This window comes from Mastigoproctus giganteus, chromosome 8, assembly GCF_048544385.1.
Source record: "Mastigoproctus giganteus isolate SK-2022 chromosome 8, ASM4854438v1, whole genome shotgun sequence".
In the NCBI taxonomy this organism is placed as follows: domain Eukaryota; kingdom Metazoa; phylum Arthropoda; class Arachnida; order Uropygi; family Thelyphonidae; genus Mastigoproctus; species Mastigoproctus giganteus.
Window position 1 is genome coordinate 64,714,602 of NC_143582.1, and position 21,071 is coordinate 64,735,672.

General features: G+C 35.9%; 1 protein-coding gene across 1 annotated transcript in view; it reads left to right on the top strand.

Annotated features, from left to right (window-relative positions):
• LOC150081579 (small COPII coat GTPase SAR1B-like) overlaps nucleotides 1-21,071 on the top strand; it is a 92,235-nt gene that overhangs the window by 12,226 nt on the left and 58,938 nt on the right. Inside the window, exon 3 of the mRNA XM_090380556.1 lies at nucleotides 9,231-9,350. Within this exon, the coding sequence (XP_090236682.1) occupies nucleotides 9,231-9,350 (120 nt within the window). The remainder of the gene's footprint in view (nucleotides 1-9,230; nucleotides 9,351-21,071) is intronic.

Sequence of the window (21,071 nt, forward strand, 5' to 3'; positions counted from 1 at the left end):
TCAGCTGGACAGGTATTTTGAACGAACAGAGGGGTGAAGTGGAAGTGGGTTTTTTGTTTTTTTTTTTTTGGCTGATGCTGCATAAGCTTGCTTTCTTGCATCAAATGCCTCTACTAATGCTAAAAAAAAAAAAAAAAAAGAGAGGCTTAAGTTCTGCAAATTGCAGTGGCTGGAGACTAGGCACCTGCGCGGTGATCTGATTGAGGTCTATAAGGCCTTGAATGGGTTGAGCACGCTGAATTCTGATGGGATCCTTCCACTTGTTCAGATTACCAACCTACGGGGACATAAGTTCAAATTAAGAAAGGACAGATGTAGAATAGATGTGCGGAAATTTGCCTTTAGCCAGCGGGTGGTTAATTGCTGGAACAAACTTCCATCTGTCGTTGTGGAAGTTGATAGGTTAAATAAATTTAAGGAGGAACTGGACAGGCATTTGGAGGGAATGGTGTGATTTTTTTTTTTTTTTGGCTGATGCTGCATAAGCTCCTACACTTGCTTTCTTGCATCATGTGCCACTACTACTACTACTATTGCTATACAAATTGAAGCAGTATGGCATTAAGGGCAAGTTGCTGCTATGGATAAAGGGATGGTTGGGTGGGAGATGACAGAGAGTGGTAATCAATGGATAGTGCTTGCTCTTTGTGGACTAATGTTATTAGTGGAGTCCCCAGGGTTTTGGTGTTGGGCCCATTGTTGTTTTCTGTATTAATCAGTGATATTGATTCTTTGTATCGCAGATGATACAAAGGTTGCCAGGGTTGTTGACACTGCCAAGCACTGCATATGGGTAGCTGTAATTCCAGAGTAACATACTGTTAGGTATGTTACAGTATGTTACATACCTCACAGTATGTTACTCTGGAACATACTGTGAGGTATGGTTGGGTGGGAGATGACAGAGAGTGGTAATCAATGGATTGTGCTTGCTCTTTGTGGACTAATGTTGACTCACAGTATGTTACTCTGGAACATACTGTGAGGTAGTACACTCTGGGTAGTGGTGAATGAAAAAGACCTGTGGGGGGGGTAATTGTGCAGTCAGATGAAGTTTTCTGAGCAGTGCAGACAGGCTGCTATTCATGGATCTTGTCAATGATATTCCTTAATATCATTGACTAGTAAGGATAAGGAGGTGATTACCCCTTTATATAAGACAATGGTCTGACCACACCTTGAGTACACCTTGGAAAGATGTAGAGCTGCTGGAACAAGCAGAGAAGGACAATAAGATTGGTGAGAGTAACCCTTTGTTCCTCTCACCAATCTTGTTGCTCTTACCAAGAAAGGCTTAAGTTCTGTAAATTGTAGTGTTAGGAGACTAGGCATCTGCAAGGTGGTCTGAGTGAAGTGTATGAAGCCTTGAATGGGTTGAGCAAGTGCAGTGCTGATGGCATTCTTCCTCTTGCTCATATTACGCACCTGAGGGGGGCATAAATTGAAATTGAGGAAAGACAGTTGCAGAATAGATGTGCGGAAATTTGCCTTTACCCAGCAAGTGGTTGATTGCTGGAACAAACTTTCATCTGTCATTGTGGAAGTTTATAGCTTAAACAAATTCAAGGAAGAACTGACTATATTTTTGGATCAAATGGATGGGTGAAATGGGAAGTTTTTTATTTTATATATTTTTTTTATTTTTTGGATGATGCTGTATAAGCTTGCATCATATACTTTCTTGCATCATATACCTCTACTAATGCTTTTGCCTCTATCATTCTGCCAACTCCACTAATCACTCGGAACTTTTTAACTTCCAAAGAAAGAAACGGCAGAAAAGTTTCTTTAAAACTCTGTTTTCTCCCATCTTAATTTCCTAACAGTGAGTTAATTTTCCTGTGTGATATTAATGTTCACAACTCCTGTTGGCTTTAGTTTTTCTAGTTGCTTGTTGATAGCTGGCCAATATGCCAAGGCTCTTGCAATTACTAATGATATCAATCAGCCTTCTTCATTTACCTACCAGAATACTAGACAATTCTAACTACACATCCAACACCCTTGATTTTTTTTTTTCTCACCGATGTGGCACAATCAGTGTTAGGTGATCTCCTAGGCCAGTGGTGTGCAAACTGTGGGACACAACCCCCAGAGGGGTTGCGGGATAAATTAAAGGGGTTGTAGAAATTTTTAAATGAATTTAATTTTTGTGTATTAGCATTAGTAGAGGCATTTGATGCAAGAAAGTGTACACAAAAGCTAAAAACCTGTTGTTAAAATTACTTTTTCAATACTTTAGGTATAGAGCCCTTGCTACTCGAACTAAGCCTGAGATACAAATGAACCCTACTGCCTGCCATGTCGGGAATACGCCTTAATTTGCTCACTGGCTTGGACACACAAAAATCAGCTGACTAGTGCAACTTCTCAATATGTATTAATACTTCTCAGTACTACTCAAGTGCTGAGTAGTACTGAGAAGTAGTACTCAATTAATCTGTTACGGTAATTCCTTTAGCTCGTAATTCGTGCTTCCTACAGCACAAATTCTCAAACTGCCATACTGTATTGCCTAAAGGCAAAAGATGCAAATGTGTGGTAGCAGTAATTATACATAACAAGTATGTTGCACGCAAGCTTTATTCTGCTTCGTAATTCGGTGCATTTTCCTCACTGCAATAAAAATTATTTCAGTTATGCATGGAGAAAGGTAGAGCAACAATTTCAAAACCATTCCTCTGTCTAGAGACAGTCTTGCGGCATATTGCAGTTATCAGACAACATAAAATTCAATTTATTAAATTGATTGAAAGTCCAATTTTTGCAATACAGTTAGATGAATCCACAGATATTTCAAACCTTGCTCAACTTATTGTATATGTTGGATACTGCTACGAGGGAGATATTTTGGAGAGTTTTCTATTTTACAAAGCTTTGGAAGGAAAAACGACGGGTCAGAAGGTTTTTGATGGTATAAACATTTTCTTTGAAACAAATAATGTAATGTGGAACAACTGTGTCACTATTTGTACCGATGGCTTCATTAAATAAAGGTTGCCGACCGGGCTAGCCGAGTGGGTAAAGTACCTACCCGGCAACCCAAAGGTCGCGGGTTCGATTCCCGCCTCGGGCTTGGATCAAAGTACTGCAAAAACCTTGGGAGGTGCAATATGGCCACAGAAGCCGATGCGCCAACAACTACCAAATCAAAAAAAAAAAAAAAAATAAAAAATAAAGGTTTAAAGGGCAAACTAAAGGAAATTGCTCCAAATACAGTTTTTAATCATTCCATTATACATAGGGAAGCATCAGTAGCAAAGGAAATGCAAACTGATTTGTACGAAGTTTTGAAAGATGCAGTAAGTGTGATCAACTTTATTAAAAGTAGGAGCTTAAAATAGCAGACTTTTTGCTATACTTTGTAATGAAATGAGATCCACGTATGAAACGTGTCTTTTATATATGAAAGTGAGGTGGTTGTCCAGTGGTAAAGTGTTGCGACGTCTTTTTTGGCCTCAAACAGGAAGTTTTATTTTTTTTTATCAGATCAGAACCTTGACCAATTGTTTACAATTAAAAAATGGCTTGGAAAACTTGGCTACCTTGTTGACATATTAAAAAAAACTTAATAATTTAAATTTAAGTCTTCAAGGACAGGGAACAAATATATTAATACTATGAAGCTTTCAAAAATAAACTTAACCTTTGGAAAACTGAATTTGAGTATAATAATACTGAAATGTTCCCATGTTTTTCTGATTTTGTTAATAGCAATAATATTGACATTTTACAATTTAGAGATATCGTTGCCTCCCACCCATCAATGCTAATTAAGAATTTTTCCAAACAATTTAATGCATCTCCAGATAAAAAGTTGTATTGGATTTGCTTTTGATATTTTTTCATGTCCTGAAATTACCATTCAGCAAAAGGAAGATTTTATCGTCTGACGAAGCATTACGTGCTCGTTTGTGAAAAATTTTGACTTTCCCTTCAAGATGAGTATCCAGAATTATCGAAAATGCAATACAAGCAATGCTACCTTTCGGGTCTACATATTTATATCATAAAATTAACAGCTGTAAAAACAAAACAGTTTTCCAGACTTCATCCAGAAGATGACAAGAGGTTAGCAATTTCAAATATTGCGTCCAAATATTATCAGTTATCCAAGCTCATCCTTCTCATTAATTATTTTGTTTTGTCATTGTTCATTTTTTATTGTTTTGTAATCTTAATTGAAGAATAAGAATGATTTGTTGTTTTTGCTGTATTCAATTAAAATATTAAACAATTATTTTAATGTGTAGATTAAAAAGGAAACAATTTTTTTATTCCTTTCTCAGTACTCAAATAAAATTTTCTACTACATAATTTATAAAATGGCACTTTTCTTTTCTAAAAATCTGGTCATCCTCCCTCAGGGTTTACATTGAGGGGCCGCGTAAATTTTATATTTAATAAAAGGGGTCGCGAGCAAAATGAGTTTGCGCACCACTGTCCTAGGCCAGTGTTTCCCAAACTGGAAAGACAGTTTGGAAAAACACTGGGGTCTGTGGACCCCTGGGCATTCGTAAACCAGTTCCAGGGGGACCACAAAATAAACTCTCTGGAACTGATAAAATTATTCATTCTATGTATAGCAAATTGATGATAAATAAAGTTATTATTATATATTTATGTAAAAATAAGAGTAAAGTTGAGTTGTTTTAAACATAAAACTTTGAATTTTGTTTTCAGAAAACCCAGTGTTCACACACACACACACACACACACACACACACACACACACACACACACACACACACACACACACACACACACGTATATTTAAATAATGAACAATAGTTAAAAATGGAATCATTAATGAAAGAAAATAAAATGGGAAAGCAAACAGCAAATTGCATATTCCTCTACATCAGCATTTCCCAAACTTGTGTAGTCATAGAACACTTTTCATCTCACAACATATTCACAGAACACTTACAAAACACAAGTTTAGCGGGAGCCAAAGAACTTTTGCTAATATTTTATTACATACGATGCACTGTGCATCAGGAGCATCTTTATTTCCAATACATGTAAAGCCGAAATTCAAATAACTGTCATCATACTTTCGTTTTGGTCTTTTATTAGTTGGTTCCTGTTTTTTCACTTCGGATTTTTTGGAAACAAAAGGCTGTGATTGTTCATCCTCACTTTGAAATGTGACAATATTGTGTTTGTTTTCATCGACCACAGTTGCACTACTAGAAGCACTTTGCTTCTCGTTTTAAAGTTCCATTTTTCAACCACAAATCCATGGTCACATATTTTAATAATAATATTTCGAAATACTACAAATTATCAAAAAAAAATGTATACAAGGAAGTGAGTTTAGTTATGATATCGGTTCGCTTTCTGCTCTCCTTCAACCCATGTATTCCAGGCTATATCCCATACGAATGGCATACCAAATCACCACATTGCTACTTTTTTGTAGGTGTCATTACTTCTACGCATATGTCTCTATGCAAAAGCCTGCCAAAATAAAGTGTTCCCTGGTCTATTTGATTATTAGTCTATGCCAGTATATTAATAACCAAAAAAAAATTATGTTAAATATTATAATGATACAAAAGTGGTGTACGCTACAAATATGCAAAACTTATTTATTTTTTTAATTATTAATTACGATTTTTTGCCAAACACTTGTTCACATCTCACGGAACACAGTTTGGGAAACGCTGCTCTACATGATGCTTGAAATATAAAACTAAAATGAAATGAAACTAAGAAATAATATTAAAATAAAACTTATGCCAGTATTATGGCAAAACAGTAGGGTAAAAATAGTCAAAATTAAACTTAAAAAAGCAAACCAGTAGGGAGGGAAGGGAGGGTATTGTAGCAGAAACACCAAAATAATATAGAAAATCTAAATAAAGAATAATAAATAAATATGAATCTTCTTCTTCTTCTTTTTCTTTGTCCTCGCCTTCTTCCCACGTTCATGTGGGGTCGGCATTATTAAATTCTTTTGCTTTATTTCCCCTCCACCTAGTCTCTTGTAGGCATAGGATCTTCACTCTTCTTCTTTGCATCAAATCCACAATCTCTCTGCTCTTTCCATTCATCGTCCCAGTGTTCAATGTTCCTATTCTAACACTTTTCAACTCCTTCTTCATTTCTAGCTGAACTAACTTCTTTAACCAGACCCGTCCTTTGTTCGGTAGTCCTGACACATCTACTTTCCATCAATCACCTTTTGTTTTGGCATAGTTTTTACGACAGGATGCCCTTCCTGACATCAACCCTCACCATTTATCCGGGCTAGGGATTTAAGCTGCCGATCTGCCAAGCCTTACGCAGCTATATAGAAGTGGTAGCTGTTATACAGTGCTGTCGCAATTTAATAATTTTACGCAATTTATGCCGAATTTCTAATCCCACTGAACAAGCAGGTGGCACTGCTGTAGTTCTTTTATCTCATGAAAATGGCTGACTCGGTAGAATGACTGTGATCTTGAAAATAACAGTAATAAATAACTCAGCAACACGTGAGTATTTTTACATACAATTTGGTATCCTGAAAACTTGTACCGCAAAGTTATCAGGTAGCACAACTATTCCGCTAATAATTCCCAGTGACTGATTATAAAAATTTAATGACCTTGAAATTTCCTGTTTTCCTATATCCAAGAATAGTAATGATAGCCAATTTAAAAAAAAGTTCACAGTCGGAAAATGAAACCACCTTTAGGTCCCAGATCTTAGCCTATCACTCACCAACACTTATTTTATCTGAAATATAACTTCTTTTTGAGCAACACTTCCTAAAACCTTCTTTAGTAGCTAATTTTAATAGCGCACTAATTTAGTTAGCATACAGCTGGTGCCACCAGCGCCGCAACCTACATGATACTTGAAATATAAATATCTATTTTTGTTGTTGATGTACTTGATAGGTGCTGGCACTGCTAGAGGAATAAATAAATATGAATAATCAATTAAATTTAAAAGCCAATTACATAAGAATTTAGGTGCCCTCCATGACTGGTACCAAGTCCAAATAAACTGCAATATCACAAATAATACAGACTTTAAATCGAGGGCCTACTGTATTTTAAAATAATCTTCATACATTTTATTTTTACTAGACCTAGCTTCTTCGTCCAGAAGCTTTTATGTATTCTTTTGCTAAAAACCCAGTGTAAGTTTAGAGGATACAATTCAGGAAACTTAACTTTCAAACCTCTACTTAGAGGCAGACCTTGGACAAGAAATAGCAGGTGGGAAGTTCTCACCACTAGTGAGATGTTGATGTATTGAGGAACAACATTTAGCTAAATGCAGTTTAGGTTTCCTTTAACTGAATGATGTTATTGACTTGTGTTACTGTTAAATAACCACAGTAAGTTTTGACTGTGAATCTGTAGTTGGTTGCTGTTTGGCATTACATTTGGCTACTTGTGCTCTGAGTCACTTGATTGAAAGCCATTCTGAAATCTGCATGCCTTTAATTTCAGGAATCTTTTTTGTTTTTTTTTTTTGTTGTTGTTGATGTACTTGATAGGTGCTGGCACTGCTAGAGGAACTTAATCAAGTTTAGACTGTATCATCTGAGAAGGTTGTGCTCTCCTTCCCCACTTGGCTTTGACAGGTCAGAAACTCCAACCTCGATTTCTTCTGTTAGGTTACTATATTTCAGTTACAGTAACCTGATTGATAGCATTAAATGTTAACAACATTTAATGTTGTAAACAACTCAAATGTTACTAATTCCTGTTCTGTAATGATATATTTTTACAATCTCATTGAAATACTTTGCAGTCATCATTAATTTATTGAAGTTATGGATCTTCAACATAGAAAAAAAATTCCTTCCCTCCAAATTGTTATACTTTCAGTGGTGTGTTTTTTTTAATTATAACATTTATGTGTCTATCTACATTCGACTTTATACAACAGATCATCTTGCCTTTTCATAATAATTCGATAAAGATGAGGCAAGATGATCTGCATGCAAACGCCTTCTAATTTTCTAGTTCGTAGCCCTCTCAAGCTTGGAAACTCTAGCATTTTGATGAAGGTAGTCCATCTCTAGGGCCCTAAGCTTCTTTTTGTCACTCTCTTTCAGTGTCCACACCTCACATCCATAGCAAAGTACTGATTTCACTAACCACTATAAATGGATGATATATAGCTGATTTTCCATTCCTTTGGTGTTTTCTTAGCTGTACACTTCTGTTGAACAGCTGTGCAGTCAGATCGATTAAATTTTGGTGGTCCATATTTAATAAGTTCAATCGCTATGTTCCCAGGGCCTGGAGATTTGTTGTTCTTCATTAACTTTGTGCATTCTAGTACTTAATGTTTTGTAATTTCTATCTTCCTTTTATCCACTGGTGGAGAGGTAATTATGTTCTGATATTGAGGTTGTCTTTCATTAAGGAGGTTATTATAATGACTTTCCCATGAAATCCATAAAGTTTTTATTTGAATGAGATTCATTTGTTTTCAGTGTTCTCAAGCTCTGCCAACCTTTGAATGATTATGTTCCTCCTAACGAGCTGTCAATTTCCCGGCATATTTTCTCCCATTCTGCATTCTTGGATTCAGCAATTTTCCATTTAACTGCTCTATTACACCTTTTGTATTCTTCTCTATTTTCCTGATTTCTATTCACTAACCATTTGTTATAGGCTCTTTTCTTTTTTTTTTACCAACCTGGCTACCGCCTTGTTCCACCAATACTGTTGTTTATATTTGTTATCCATTTGTCCTAGTGCCTTGTTCCACCAATACTGTTGTTTATATTTGTTATCCATTTGTCCTAGTGCTTCATTAGCTGCCTTGTGTATGGCGGTTTTAATGCTGTTCAATAGAAGATATTCGCCTCTTCTATTTCTTTAATGTGAGACAGATGGTTCTGAAGTTTTCTCTGGTAAAGATCTTTAATACTGTTGTGAGATAGTAGTTCCATTTTATAAGTAATATTTTCTTGCATTACCCTATTGTCTTGAATGGTAGTATTAGATCTCATTTGATGCTTCTACTGGTATTTGAAAAATATATCTGCAATCACCAGGTAATGATCTGAACCACAGTAGTCACCCCTGATTACCCTGCTGTCTTCTGTTGTCCATTCTGACTTCAGGCAAAAAATTATATAGTCTATGATATAGCATTTATTGAGAATATTAATATTCTTTTATTTGGAAATAAATTACTAAGGAGGGGAAGAGACAGAGACAAAAAAAATACATAATTTTCCCCCTCTTCTTCCTCTTCCCCCCAACTTTTAGGACTTTATCATAAGAAAGGAAAACTGATATTCCTTGGACTGGATAATGCTGGCAAAACTACATTACTTAGTGTACTCAAAGATGACAGATTAGTTCAACCTCTTCCCACTCTTCATCCCAGTGAGTAAGTTTAAAGTATTTTGGTGTTTTTAAATTTAATTTTTTTTCTCCATATTTGTTTTATAATTTTTTTTCTTTTTGTCTTTAGTTAGGAGTTATTCACTTCTGTCTAATAGCATATATGATTGGTTGATATTTGCTGCATATTTCTTTCACAAGAAAGGCAAATTCAAAATGTTGTTAGAATAAAATTTTTAGTAAGCTAGCACATTGTTAATACAGTAAATTATACTTTACTGTTTTAACATAAATGCTTGAGCAAAATATAAAATGAAAATTGTTTAATAATTAAATGAAATTCATTTAATAGACTAGTGTTATTATTGTATTTCAGTATATTAATTCAGTGCAGTATTCTCAATTATATTGAATTTAAATGGAAATCGTGCCCCAGACTAGAGTAGCAAAGTACTGGGCTCAAAGTAGTGGGAGTGCTGTGCCTTGGGGAGAATGGAAGTGGACAATTCTCCTATGAATCATGGCCTGATGAAATATGCTCTTTGTGCAATGTTTGCAGAACTTTCTGGAAGAGGACATGATACAGCCAAAGGGAATGTGTTTATGTGTTTGGTGCACATAGTGTGAAGAAATTAGGTGACAACTCAGTGTTCTGATGGGGATTAACGAGAGCTTGAAGAGTGGGACGGATGCCCTCAAAGGAATTAAAATGAGAGCCATCAAGTTCTCAGCTGTTCAACTCAATGGCAGAGCATACACTTCAGCATCAAGCAACACAGTGACAATCCCCAAGGCAGAATGCACTGGTACCACAAGAGATAGTTATTGTTGGTGTCAGAGAAATGGGAAATATATTGTGCAAAAAGGATAGGTGGATTTAGGATGAGGATATGTCTGCCAGGGGTAAACATTATGACACTGTACAGCAGATAGCATCTGTTAAAGGCACAAAAGGTGATATTGCACACATAGGCACTGATGACATTAAGAGTACGAAATCTGTGGAATCACTTAACAAGTACAGGGCAATGTTAAAAAAAGTTGTGTTAGAGTTAAATTTGAAAGTGCCTACAATTTTGTCCAGACACGATAGGAGGGAGTATATGATGAGAGTCTTGTCAATCAGTTCAGCCCTGGAGAGACTGTGCAGAGCCCATGATGTAGAATATCTCTAAGTCTGGTTTGTTATTGTAAACAGGAGAACTGCTTTTACAGGGATGAGATATAATTAAATGGAAGGGGTGTGAAAATATTCACTGATGCTACTGAGGCAGTTTTAGGTGGGTTGGAAAACTGCTAGTTTGGGGGGTACTATAGATTAACAATAACTGTAGGCAGAAGTGTGAGTGTTTCTTGCACTGCTTCTATTAGAACTTGCAGCAGCCTGGAAAGCAATGTGCCAGGGATTTCAAGGGCCTGCTATGTGTCATCATGGAACAAGTAAATACATGGGCTGTGTTAGGGTAACTAAGAATAAGAATAGGTGAATATATACTTGCATGTATACCAGTGTTAGGAGTTTAGTAAATAAAATTGATGAATTTGAGGTGCTGGTCAAGACCAAAGGCAGATATTGTTGGGATATCAGAGACCTGGTGTCACACAGATATAAGGAATACAGAATTGGAATTTGGGGACTACAATGTGTACAGAAAGAATAGAAGGGGAGGAGAGGTCATGCTGTTAGTTAAGAAACACAAAATCTAAGGAAGTGCATCCAGTTGACATGGATGGACAGTGCAGTGTTGAGTCAGTTTGGTGACATAAGCACTGGGAAAGCAAAATTGAGAGTAGGAGTGTGTTATAGGCCTAATGACTCTGATGAGTACAGTGAACAACTGTACAGAGAAATAGAGTGAACCAGTAAATATAAATGTTTTATAATGGGGGATTTTAACATTCCAGATACTGACTGGAACTTGTGGTTGGTCACTCGCACTAGTAAGACTTGTGGATTTATTTTATGACTGTTTTTTCAGCAGCATGTTAGAGGGGCAACAAGAGAAAGCTATACTCTTGATCTGATTATCAGTAGCAATTCTTCATGCTTTAAGTATCTGCAAGTAAAAGACATGCTGAGTGGCAGTGAACACAGTGAACTTATGTGGAATTTACTTAAAGACAACAGCTGTCATGGGAAAAAAAAGGACTTTTGCTTTTGGAAGATTAACTACACAGGCCTCAGACTGTAGTTAATCCTTCAGCTGATGATGTTACCTTCAGAAAATTCTAAATGGGAAGTATTCAAAGAAATAATAATAGAAGTTACTAGGCTTTTCATACCAACTAAGAAATACTGTTCAAGGCTTAGACCTAAACGGATGTCAGATGAACTTATGAGACTCGTGACAGAGAAGAAAAATGCATGGAATTCATAAAAATTAAGTGACACAGAAGCATTAGCCTATAGTAGATATAAACTAGTCTGTAATCTAGTCACAAGGGGGGGGGGTTAGGCAAGTTAAGGCAGTTTATGAGAAATCTTTGGCAAAAGATGCAAAGAAAAACAGCAAAGGCTTCTTTACTTATGTAAACTCGGTGCCTCTGTAGCCAGGTGGGAAGGAGCAGCAGTGCGTAGCACACGCTTCTTGATTAGACCGGGGTTCACGCCCATCACTACCAAATACGGAGGATGCGGAAAGGTCAGGAAATGACCACCGCATATCCCAGAGCAATATGGCCTTAGTTGCTAATGCTCCTAAAAACCAAATAAATAACTAATAATAACTTATGTAAACTCTAGAAGGAAGGGGACAAATCAAATTGGTCTACTTAATATCAATGGTTCAACTGTTGATAATCCTGCTCGGGTTGCTTACAAACTGAATGAGTATTTTGCATCTACATTCATATATGAGGAATTATTTAGGAAAGTAATTGTCTAAAGAATTCCTCATATATTATGTAGAAATTCCTCATAAATCCTATAATTGCCATGGCCATAAATTTATCAAAAGGCACTGGGGTGGATGGAATCTATCCAATTATATTAAGGGAGGCAGCAAAGGATGTAAGCAAGCCCTTAGCCATAATTATGAGAGCATCCTTGTATTCATGGGATGTTCCCACAGCCTAGAGATGTGGGAATGTATCCCTAATTCACAAAGGGTGACATCAGTAATTACAGACCTGTTAGTTTAACTTCTTTTTCAGGGAAATAATAGAGTCACTGGTTAAAGAAGTAATGCAGGATCAACTAGACAAGACTGCGGTTATACTTCAGACTCAGCATGGGTTTAAGGGGGAAATCTTGTCTGACCAATTTGATTAGATACTATGATGTGGTCAAAAAAGGAACTGGCTGCAAAAAATAATTTTGATATCGTATACTTGGATTTCAGGAAAGCTTGTTGTAGAAATGACGTATACATTATGTTGTAGAAATTGGAGCAGTGTGTGGCCTTAAGAGCAAGTTGCTGCTATGAATAAAAGGATGATTGTGTTTGAGAAGACAGTAAGAGTGACCAACTCCTGATCAGCCAATTTTGGGATATCGACCTGAAAAAATCGGGACACGACAAAAAAAAATCGGGATTTTTTTCATTGTACCAATGACATCAGATTACAAAATACCTTGTAATATTAATGTATGTACATGTCCCTTCTTGGTTATTATGCATATATAGGTATATCTTGACATTAATTTTTAAAATAGGTAGGTTGAATAAATTAGATACATGTATGTAGGTAAGTAAAATGTTTATTCATTATTAGGTCAACTGCAAACAATCAACAGAACATAGCCGTCTATTATTTTTTAATATAAATAATCATTAGTCTAAAACTAGACTAATAAAATCAAATTTTATTTTAATATTTTTTATATTAAATTTTATATTTAATTTTTTATATTAAAATAAATTTTATATATTTATATTATTTATTTTATGTGATAAATCGAGACAAATGGCCTAGGGTTCTTTCGGACACCTCTATAAAGAGCCAAAATTTGGGACGGTTGGTCATCCTAGAAGACAGAGTGGTAATCAATGGACAGTGCTCTTCATGAACTAATGTTATTAGTGGAGTTCCCCAAGGGTTCGGTGTTGGGCCCATTGTTGTGTTCTGTATTTATCAGTGATGTCGACGAAGGCATATCAGGTTTAATGTCCAAGTTTGCAGATGATAGAAAGGTTGGCAGGGTGGTTAATCACAGCATGCTACTGCAACAGGATTTAGAAAAGTTTGGCAGATGAGTTGAGAAATGGCAACTGTTTTAATCTTGACAAATACACAGTACTGCATATGGGTAGCAGCAACCCTAGAGTAACATACAAACTGTGTTGTACAACATTCAGGGTAGTGGAAAATGAAAAAGACTTGGGGGTAATTGTGCAGTCAGATATGAAGGTCTCTGAGCAGTGCAGACAGGCTGCCAGGACAGCTTATGGGGGTTTTGGCAATGCTATACAGGAATTTTAATAGCAGGGATAAGGATGTGATTGTTTGATGTTGACCTAATAATGAATAAACATTTTACTTACCTATGTATATCTAATCCACCTATGTGGATATGAAGTTCTCTGAGCAGTGCAGACAGGCTGCCAGGCCATCCAAAAGATTAAGTCATTGAAAATGTTGAAGTACTGTTCCTACCACTTAATACAACTTCTTTAATTCAGCCATTAGATCAAGGCATTATATCTACCATTAAAACTCATAACATCAGAAAATTTACAAATGGATTTTGGAAAAAATTGATTCCAAATCTGTTGAAGTGGTGGAGGCATGGAAACATTTCTCAACTGTGGACTATATTGGAATCATAACTTTATCGCTCAAAGAAATAAAACTGTTAACATTAAAACCATGTTTGAAAAATGGATGGCCAGAGTCAGTTCATTCAGGAAATATGGTTGCACTGGCAGAAAATGGAATCAGTGCGATAGTAGATATTGCTAAGTCAGTAGGAGGGGAAAAATTTGATGATACGACTACTGAAGATGTTCAAGAATTATTGGTAGAAAAGAGGCTAGAGAAGCGGATTTGGTGGAAATGGCATCGGGGACAAAATTTGGTTTGTCCCCTTCCTTCTGGAGGTAAACCAAATCATTTCAGAGGATGATAATGCAGATTAATATTCTGAAGTTCCAAAGTTTACACTAAAAAGCATATAGGAAGGCATAAACTTAGCCTAGCAATTAGAATCTTATTTTCTGAATGCAGAGCCTTTGACTGAGAGGAACACAAATTTCAAAAGGGAGCTTCAAAAATGCTTAGCTCCCTACCATGCAATTTACAAAGATCTATCAAGCAAAAGCAGACAAAACCAGATTACTGATTTTTTAAAGAGAGCAGAAGATACACGAAATCTAGATGCTGCAGAAGAAAGTTTAGAAGGTGAAGGTATTGTGCAACAGAGAAAACGTTCTCATTTGATCGTGCTTAGCAGCAATGAAGAGACAGAAAATTAAATGAACGTACATTATCTGACATATATGTATCACAGTTTATAACACGTTTGTTCAGTTATTACTAATTTTAATAAAAATTAAGTTTCTGATAGTTATAAAATGGTGTATTTTTGTTAGCTTTTGGAACGTAACCCCCCCCCCCTTTTTTTACTGCTTCTTAGTCCCATATAACACAGTTTCGCACTACACGAGATTTTATGGGAACCTAACTACTGTGTTATATGGGGGTTATCTGTACAGTATTCCAGATATGGTCCCACTCTTCTTTTTCAAAGAGGAATATCTCCTTTTATCTGCTAGCAAAGGTCCTGTAGACCAGTGCTGACCTGCCTGCACTTACATTGCAAGGTAAATTGCATGCCTGCTTGTATCATCACCCCTAAATCTTTCTCATCCTGAACCACCTTTAATTCCATGTACCCTGGTCTGTAATTCACCTATTTCCCCAAAAAGAAGACATTACATTTAGTAGGATTAAACTTCATTTGCTGTCTTTCAGATCATGTAACTGGTCTATGGCCTTCTGAAGCATCATAGCTTGATTAGTTACCTACCTATAAATTATCAGAAAACTTAGATAATCTTCCCTCTTTACCCTCATCATTATAACTGATGAAAATTAGAAATAAGAGTGAGCTCCAACACTTACCCTCGAGGAATCCTGCCCACTGTGCTAATCTGAAGAATGCCTATTTATTATCACCTTTGTCTCCTTTCATTCAGCCAGCCTTCGATCCACTTAAGGATCTTTCCAGGTCCCAGCATACTACAGTTCAGTCCCTCATGTTACTGTACACAATAGCCTCTCCTGGGGGGGGGGGACTCAGTGTGTTTACTAATGTCTAGTTATAGGATTGGCTGTGGTCTAGTGTTTAGCATTCACAACTACAAGTACATTGTGAGTTCAAGTTCATACATTGCCATGAAAAATGCATGGTCCCATTATGAACAGTGGCACCAAAAAACTGGCTGCCCTTAATAATTAATTCAATATGTTTGCAGTCACAATGAATATGTGAATTCTTTGGTCTGGTCTTGGCCATGTCAAGGTAAAAGAGGGATTTATTTTTATTGTCAGAATTTTTCCCATCTAGATTCTCTATTAGTTCATGATAATTAACTAGGTTTGTCATAGGGACAACTCTTAGGTCTTTCTCCTTTACAATTGCTTTCTTATCAGTATCGGTGACATATTAATAAAAGAGGTTCCTGTATTGTGTCTGTAATCACCGATTCTATTTTCTTACTCACCACAGAAATCAAATTCACAAGTCAATTGGCGCCTCTGTAGCCAGGTGGGAAGGAGCAGCAGTGCGTAGCACACGCTTCTTGATTAGACCGGGGTTCGAGCCCGTCACCACCAAATACGGGGGATGCGGAAAGGTCAGGGAATGACCACCGCATATCCCAGAGCAATATGGCCTTAGTTGCTAATGCTCCTAAAAACCAAATAACAACAAGTCAATAGTTACTCATTTGTACCTTAGCTTCACTCTGTGAATGCGGTGGTGCCAAGGTGATGAGCAAATATTCACCCCAGAATCTGTTGATGAATTCAGTACCGTTCCACTAATCTTGCAGAAACTGACACTCCTTGTCTGTCTCCCCTTGATTTAAATATGCTTTTATTTGCAAAAATGGGTGCAAAATATGTGTTAAACTCAGCTGCGTTTCTGGCTGGATTTTCTGTAATTTCAACACATCAGTCCTGGAGAAGACCTATATCATTTAATATCTTCTTTCATATGGGCGAAATTCATCCTTGTTCTTATCTTTTTTTTTTTTTTTTTTTTTTTGTCAGTGATTTCTCTTTTCAGCTTTCACTTTTTATACTCAATTTGTTGAGTTGTTACCTATCTGCTTATAGTTTTTATATGTAACAGTGAATGATCTGTAATTATTCATGCTTTGCAACCTATAATTGCCATGCCCAGTTGATACATTGTGAAAAATTCTTCAACCTGCTATAGTCATCCTTGAAACCAAAGTCCTCTCTTTCGTCTTTGGCACTCAAAATTTTCTGGATATGATACATTCTTTAACTTCATAGTTCCTGCACTGTTATATGTGTGATAATTCTTGGAGCCTTACTTAGGATCAGTTTGGCTCTTTTTAATTTCTCTGACATGTTGAAATAATTAAGTTTTTCATGTGGTTCAAAAACTTGACCCTGCTTAGTACATTGCTTTCTTGATTGGTTTCAGTCCACTTTTGATAAGAAGCATACCCCCACCTCCTGTGTTTCTCCTAAACACATAATAATTACCAGGCGCCTCCGTAGCCAGGTGGGAAGGAGCAGCAGTGTGTAGCACACGCTTCTTGATTAGACCGGGGTTCACGCCCATCACTACCAAATACGGAGGATGCGGAAAGGTCAGGAAATGACCACCGCATATCCCGGAGCAATATGGCCTTAGTTGCTAATGCTCCTAAAAACCAAATAACAAACAACAAACAATAATTACCATAATGAAACTCCCTATACCATAATTACAACCTCAGTTTGAACAGTCCAAGATTTTCTCCAGAGTCCAATGGATTGTAATCCAGACCTTTCCAAAGGACAGTTTGTTTGTCCCTTGACAAGGGACAAACAAATTCAGAATATGCATGCAAAACACGCTGTGTGTGTTTTGCCAGCATGCACGTTCTGGCTTTTTTCTGAGACTGAAATGCCACTTGTTGCTTCTGAAAGAGGAAGATTGCTTGTCAGATGCTACTGATCTGTATCATGTTAGTTGAGCATATGTTGTTTTTGTTGAGTACTATTTTCTTTTGCATCCTTGGATTCTGTATATAACAGAACAAATTCTTGTGGTACTTTCTGCCTGCAGTGTACAACTAGATCTCACTTGTTATTCATGCTGTGCCTGATGTTTGTTTTATGTATCTTCCAAAAATTACACTGTTGATACAAATTGTAGTATTAATAATAAATTAATATTGGGTGGCTGTGGGTAGGATAATGAATTGGCATATGATAACAGATGCAAAGGATAATGAATTGGCATAAGATAACAGATAACATCTGTAAAGGATAATTGGCTATTTGTTATACTTTGTACTATAAGGAATTAGGCAAGTATTTCTCCATGATAAAAAGTAAAACAAGACTGAATCTGTCAAGAGCAGCACAAGAATTCTCATTATGCATTTGCAGTCTGTGAAGATTAATAAATTATTAAAATTTTATTGAATAATTTTTCATAAATAATCCTATTTAAAAAATCTTTTGTCACAGCTTTGTAATGTAATCAAGCTTTGTGTGCTTTTTTAACAGTAATAAATAATAATACCATTTTTTGTTCTTGCAGTGCTTAATCTTGATCACTTTAACTGCATGCTGTTAGCTCTTGCATGCTGTGACCCTGTGGAAAATATATTTGATAAACAGGTCATGTTTGAATTTATCTTTCTGACATAACTCCATAGCATACCCATGGGTAGAGTTGTCTGCACATTTCATTAATTTCAAGTAAGTATAACTAAATTTCAAGGTCTTATTTCTTTTGACAATGGGATAATACTAACAGTTGCATGTGTGTTTATTAACAGCAGTGTTTCAAATTATTGATGTTATTCCCCAGTTGGTATGAATTAAAGTCTCTAAATGGCTTCACAACTTTGTAAGCCTACGATTTTGTGTAGTTTAAACTTAAGATATAAGCACTGAATAAAAGTTTAAATGTCATTTTTATTAGCAACTGTAACATCTCAATGTGACCACGACTAATGCTGCATGCATCCCAATGAAACAATGTCCTGCTACACTGTCTCTATTATGTTGTAAGATGTTGTATGATCATAGAAATTTCAATTCCATTCTTCTATTCTTCATAATGGTGATTGATCAATTTGATCTCTAATGAAGACTCAGAGTTATAGTTTGAAAGCTACCATGTTTTTGTTTACATTATGTGTATGCCAGCCGCTGATGAAACTTATAACTACTAGTCAGCAATAAAAACTCCAAGACCATTTTACTATTTCTAAAAAAGTAAAACATGCTGCATAGTTATGAAACTACTTCTGAATTACTATGTATTTTGCTGTGGTTTTTACAGATTAGAAATAGCAAGAACACACAGTATTTCACAATATTTGACTTTCAGTAAAAACTTATATTGTTTCAGTATTTCTTCTGTTTCTGCAAATTTCATTGTTATGTAAATTAATATATTCCTTTATGAATAACTTTTTCTAAGAATATGCAAAAGACAAGAAACACTACTCTTTGTGAAATGAATAAATTTTATAGTTATTTTTTACAGATGTGGTATAACCACACCTAGCAGTAATCACACTAAAATATGTATGTTGACAATATTTTTAGATTCTTGCTGAATTTTATCATCAGATTAATATAGGGACTTCTACAGATTCATTAATAATTAAAATTAATATTTAACAGTACAGTCAGTCCTCGTATAACATGTGTTTGCACTACACGAATTCGATCATACACAATTTATAAATAGCAGAACGATATTGTATATAACATGAATTCGCTTTGCACGATTCGTCTTTGTGTTTACAAGAAATGGCAGTCGAACACAATATCACCCCAACTGAACGCAACACGATAGGAATGAAGAGAAGATTCTGAAAATGTATTTGTTTTTTATATCAGTGAAGTTGAAACACATTTCATCATAATAACGTAAAATCCCACACAATTCCAGCTATTATATTATCGCAAATGGAATTAGGTGGAGTTTACTACCCGTTTATAACAGATTCCACTAGCAGAAACGCAACTGGAAATTGTTTTTATTGTTTTATAGTAGTGACCTCCAGAAATGTGCTTTAGTAAAATGTGAGCTAGTGAGGTGTTAATAGTGTGCCTCAGCCTTTACGGTGTTGTTTATTCAGTTGCCACATGCACGCAGCTTTGTTTATGTGTATCAAGTGTGCCTCCTCATTTTGTGATTGTGCTTTATTCCCTAAAAATGAGTAAAATACTTAAAAGGTGTGAAAAGGAAGCATCCTGGTGAAGAAACTACAGATTCAGAGAGTAAAAGAAAAGCAATATTGATAGACAGAGATGGACTGGGTCAAAAATTCTTACCTGGGAAAATTTGTAGCAGCCTCATACTAGTGTTTATGGCCAAAATCACACCGGCCTCCATCGTCTTCTGGCCTCCAGCCCACTGGGGTTTCCCTGGTAAGGCTTATGGCCAGTCTGCCTCTGTCAATAGAGAAAAAAAAAATGAAATTTTGAAACGCTTTGAGCGGAATGAAAGAACATGTGATATTGCACATGCTACAGACCTAAATGAGGCAACGCCGAGAATTAGAAATAATGCAGAGAAAAAAAAACAACTTTCATAGCAGGAACAACTCAGTGTGGGTTTTTTTTTTTTTTTTTGGCTGATGCTATATAAGCTTGCTTTCTTGCATCAAGTGCCAATGCTAATGCTAAAAATCCATTAGATGAAGACAAAGAATTGGAAGAGATGGAACGGCTGTCGTCTGTTTGGATAGAAGATCAAATAAAGAACAAGTTTGCTTATGATAAAAGCATTAGCAATATTTTATTATGTAATAGTCATAATAAAATACATAAGTATTTTATTACGATTATTTATTGCGTTTGGTAATGTTTTAGTTACAAATGTGTGTTCAATATTGGGTGGTCGGCACCTAACCCTATTTTTCCGATAGGCCCTGTTATTTTTATTGCACGATTTTGCATTGCACGAGGGTTTCTAGGAACACAACTATCATGTTATATGAGGACTGACTGTACATTGTTTTGAAATCATGTTACAAAATGGACATTATTATGACAGTGTTACTGTATGGTAATAGGAAAAATTACATAAATGATTAAAAACAATTAAATTAAACAATTAAATTTATCATATATGCATTCAGAAAATACTTCAATTAAGCATATAATAAATTAAGCAATGCCAAAAATATTCATTTTAAATTTATATGCATTTAAGGTTACTGCAAACATGACCCTCTTTTTGGGAGGCTACTATACGCACATAGTAAAGTAAGTAGTAAACTGCAGCCATTATCAGTCCACTGCAGGATGGAAGCCTCCTCAATGATTCATGTTGAGGGAAATGGACCATAATCTGCCATGCCAGTCTAGAGTGGATTGGCAGATCGACTGTATTTAGCAGTCAGGGGTTTGAACCCCAGTCTTCTCAAAGCGCATGTGCTACTGCATCCCCGCTCCTGACCACTCGGCTGCTGAGGCCAGTTACTCACATATACCTTGTTAAATATCAGACATTGTTTAGTAACGAGTTACAAAGTTGAAAGTTAAATTAAAAGTTATTTCTTTTGGTAACTTCTAACTTGACATTTTTTATTTTTTCCCTGGGTAACTAAA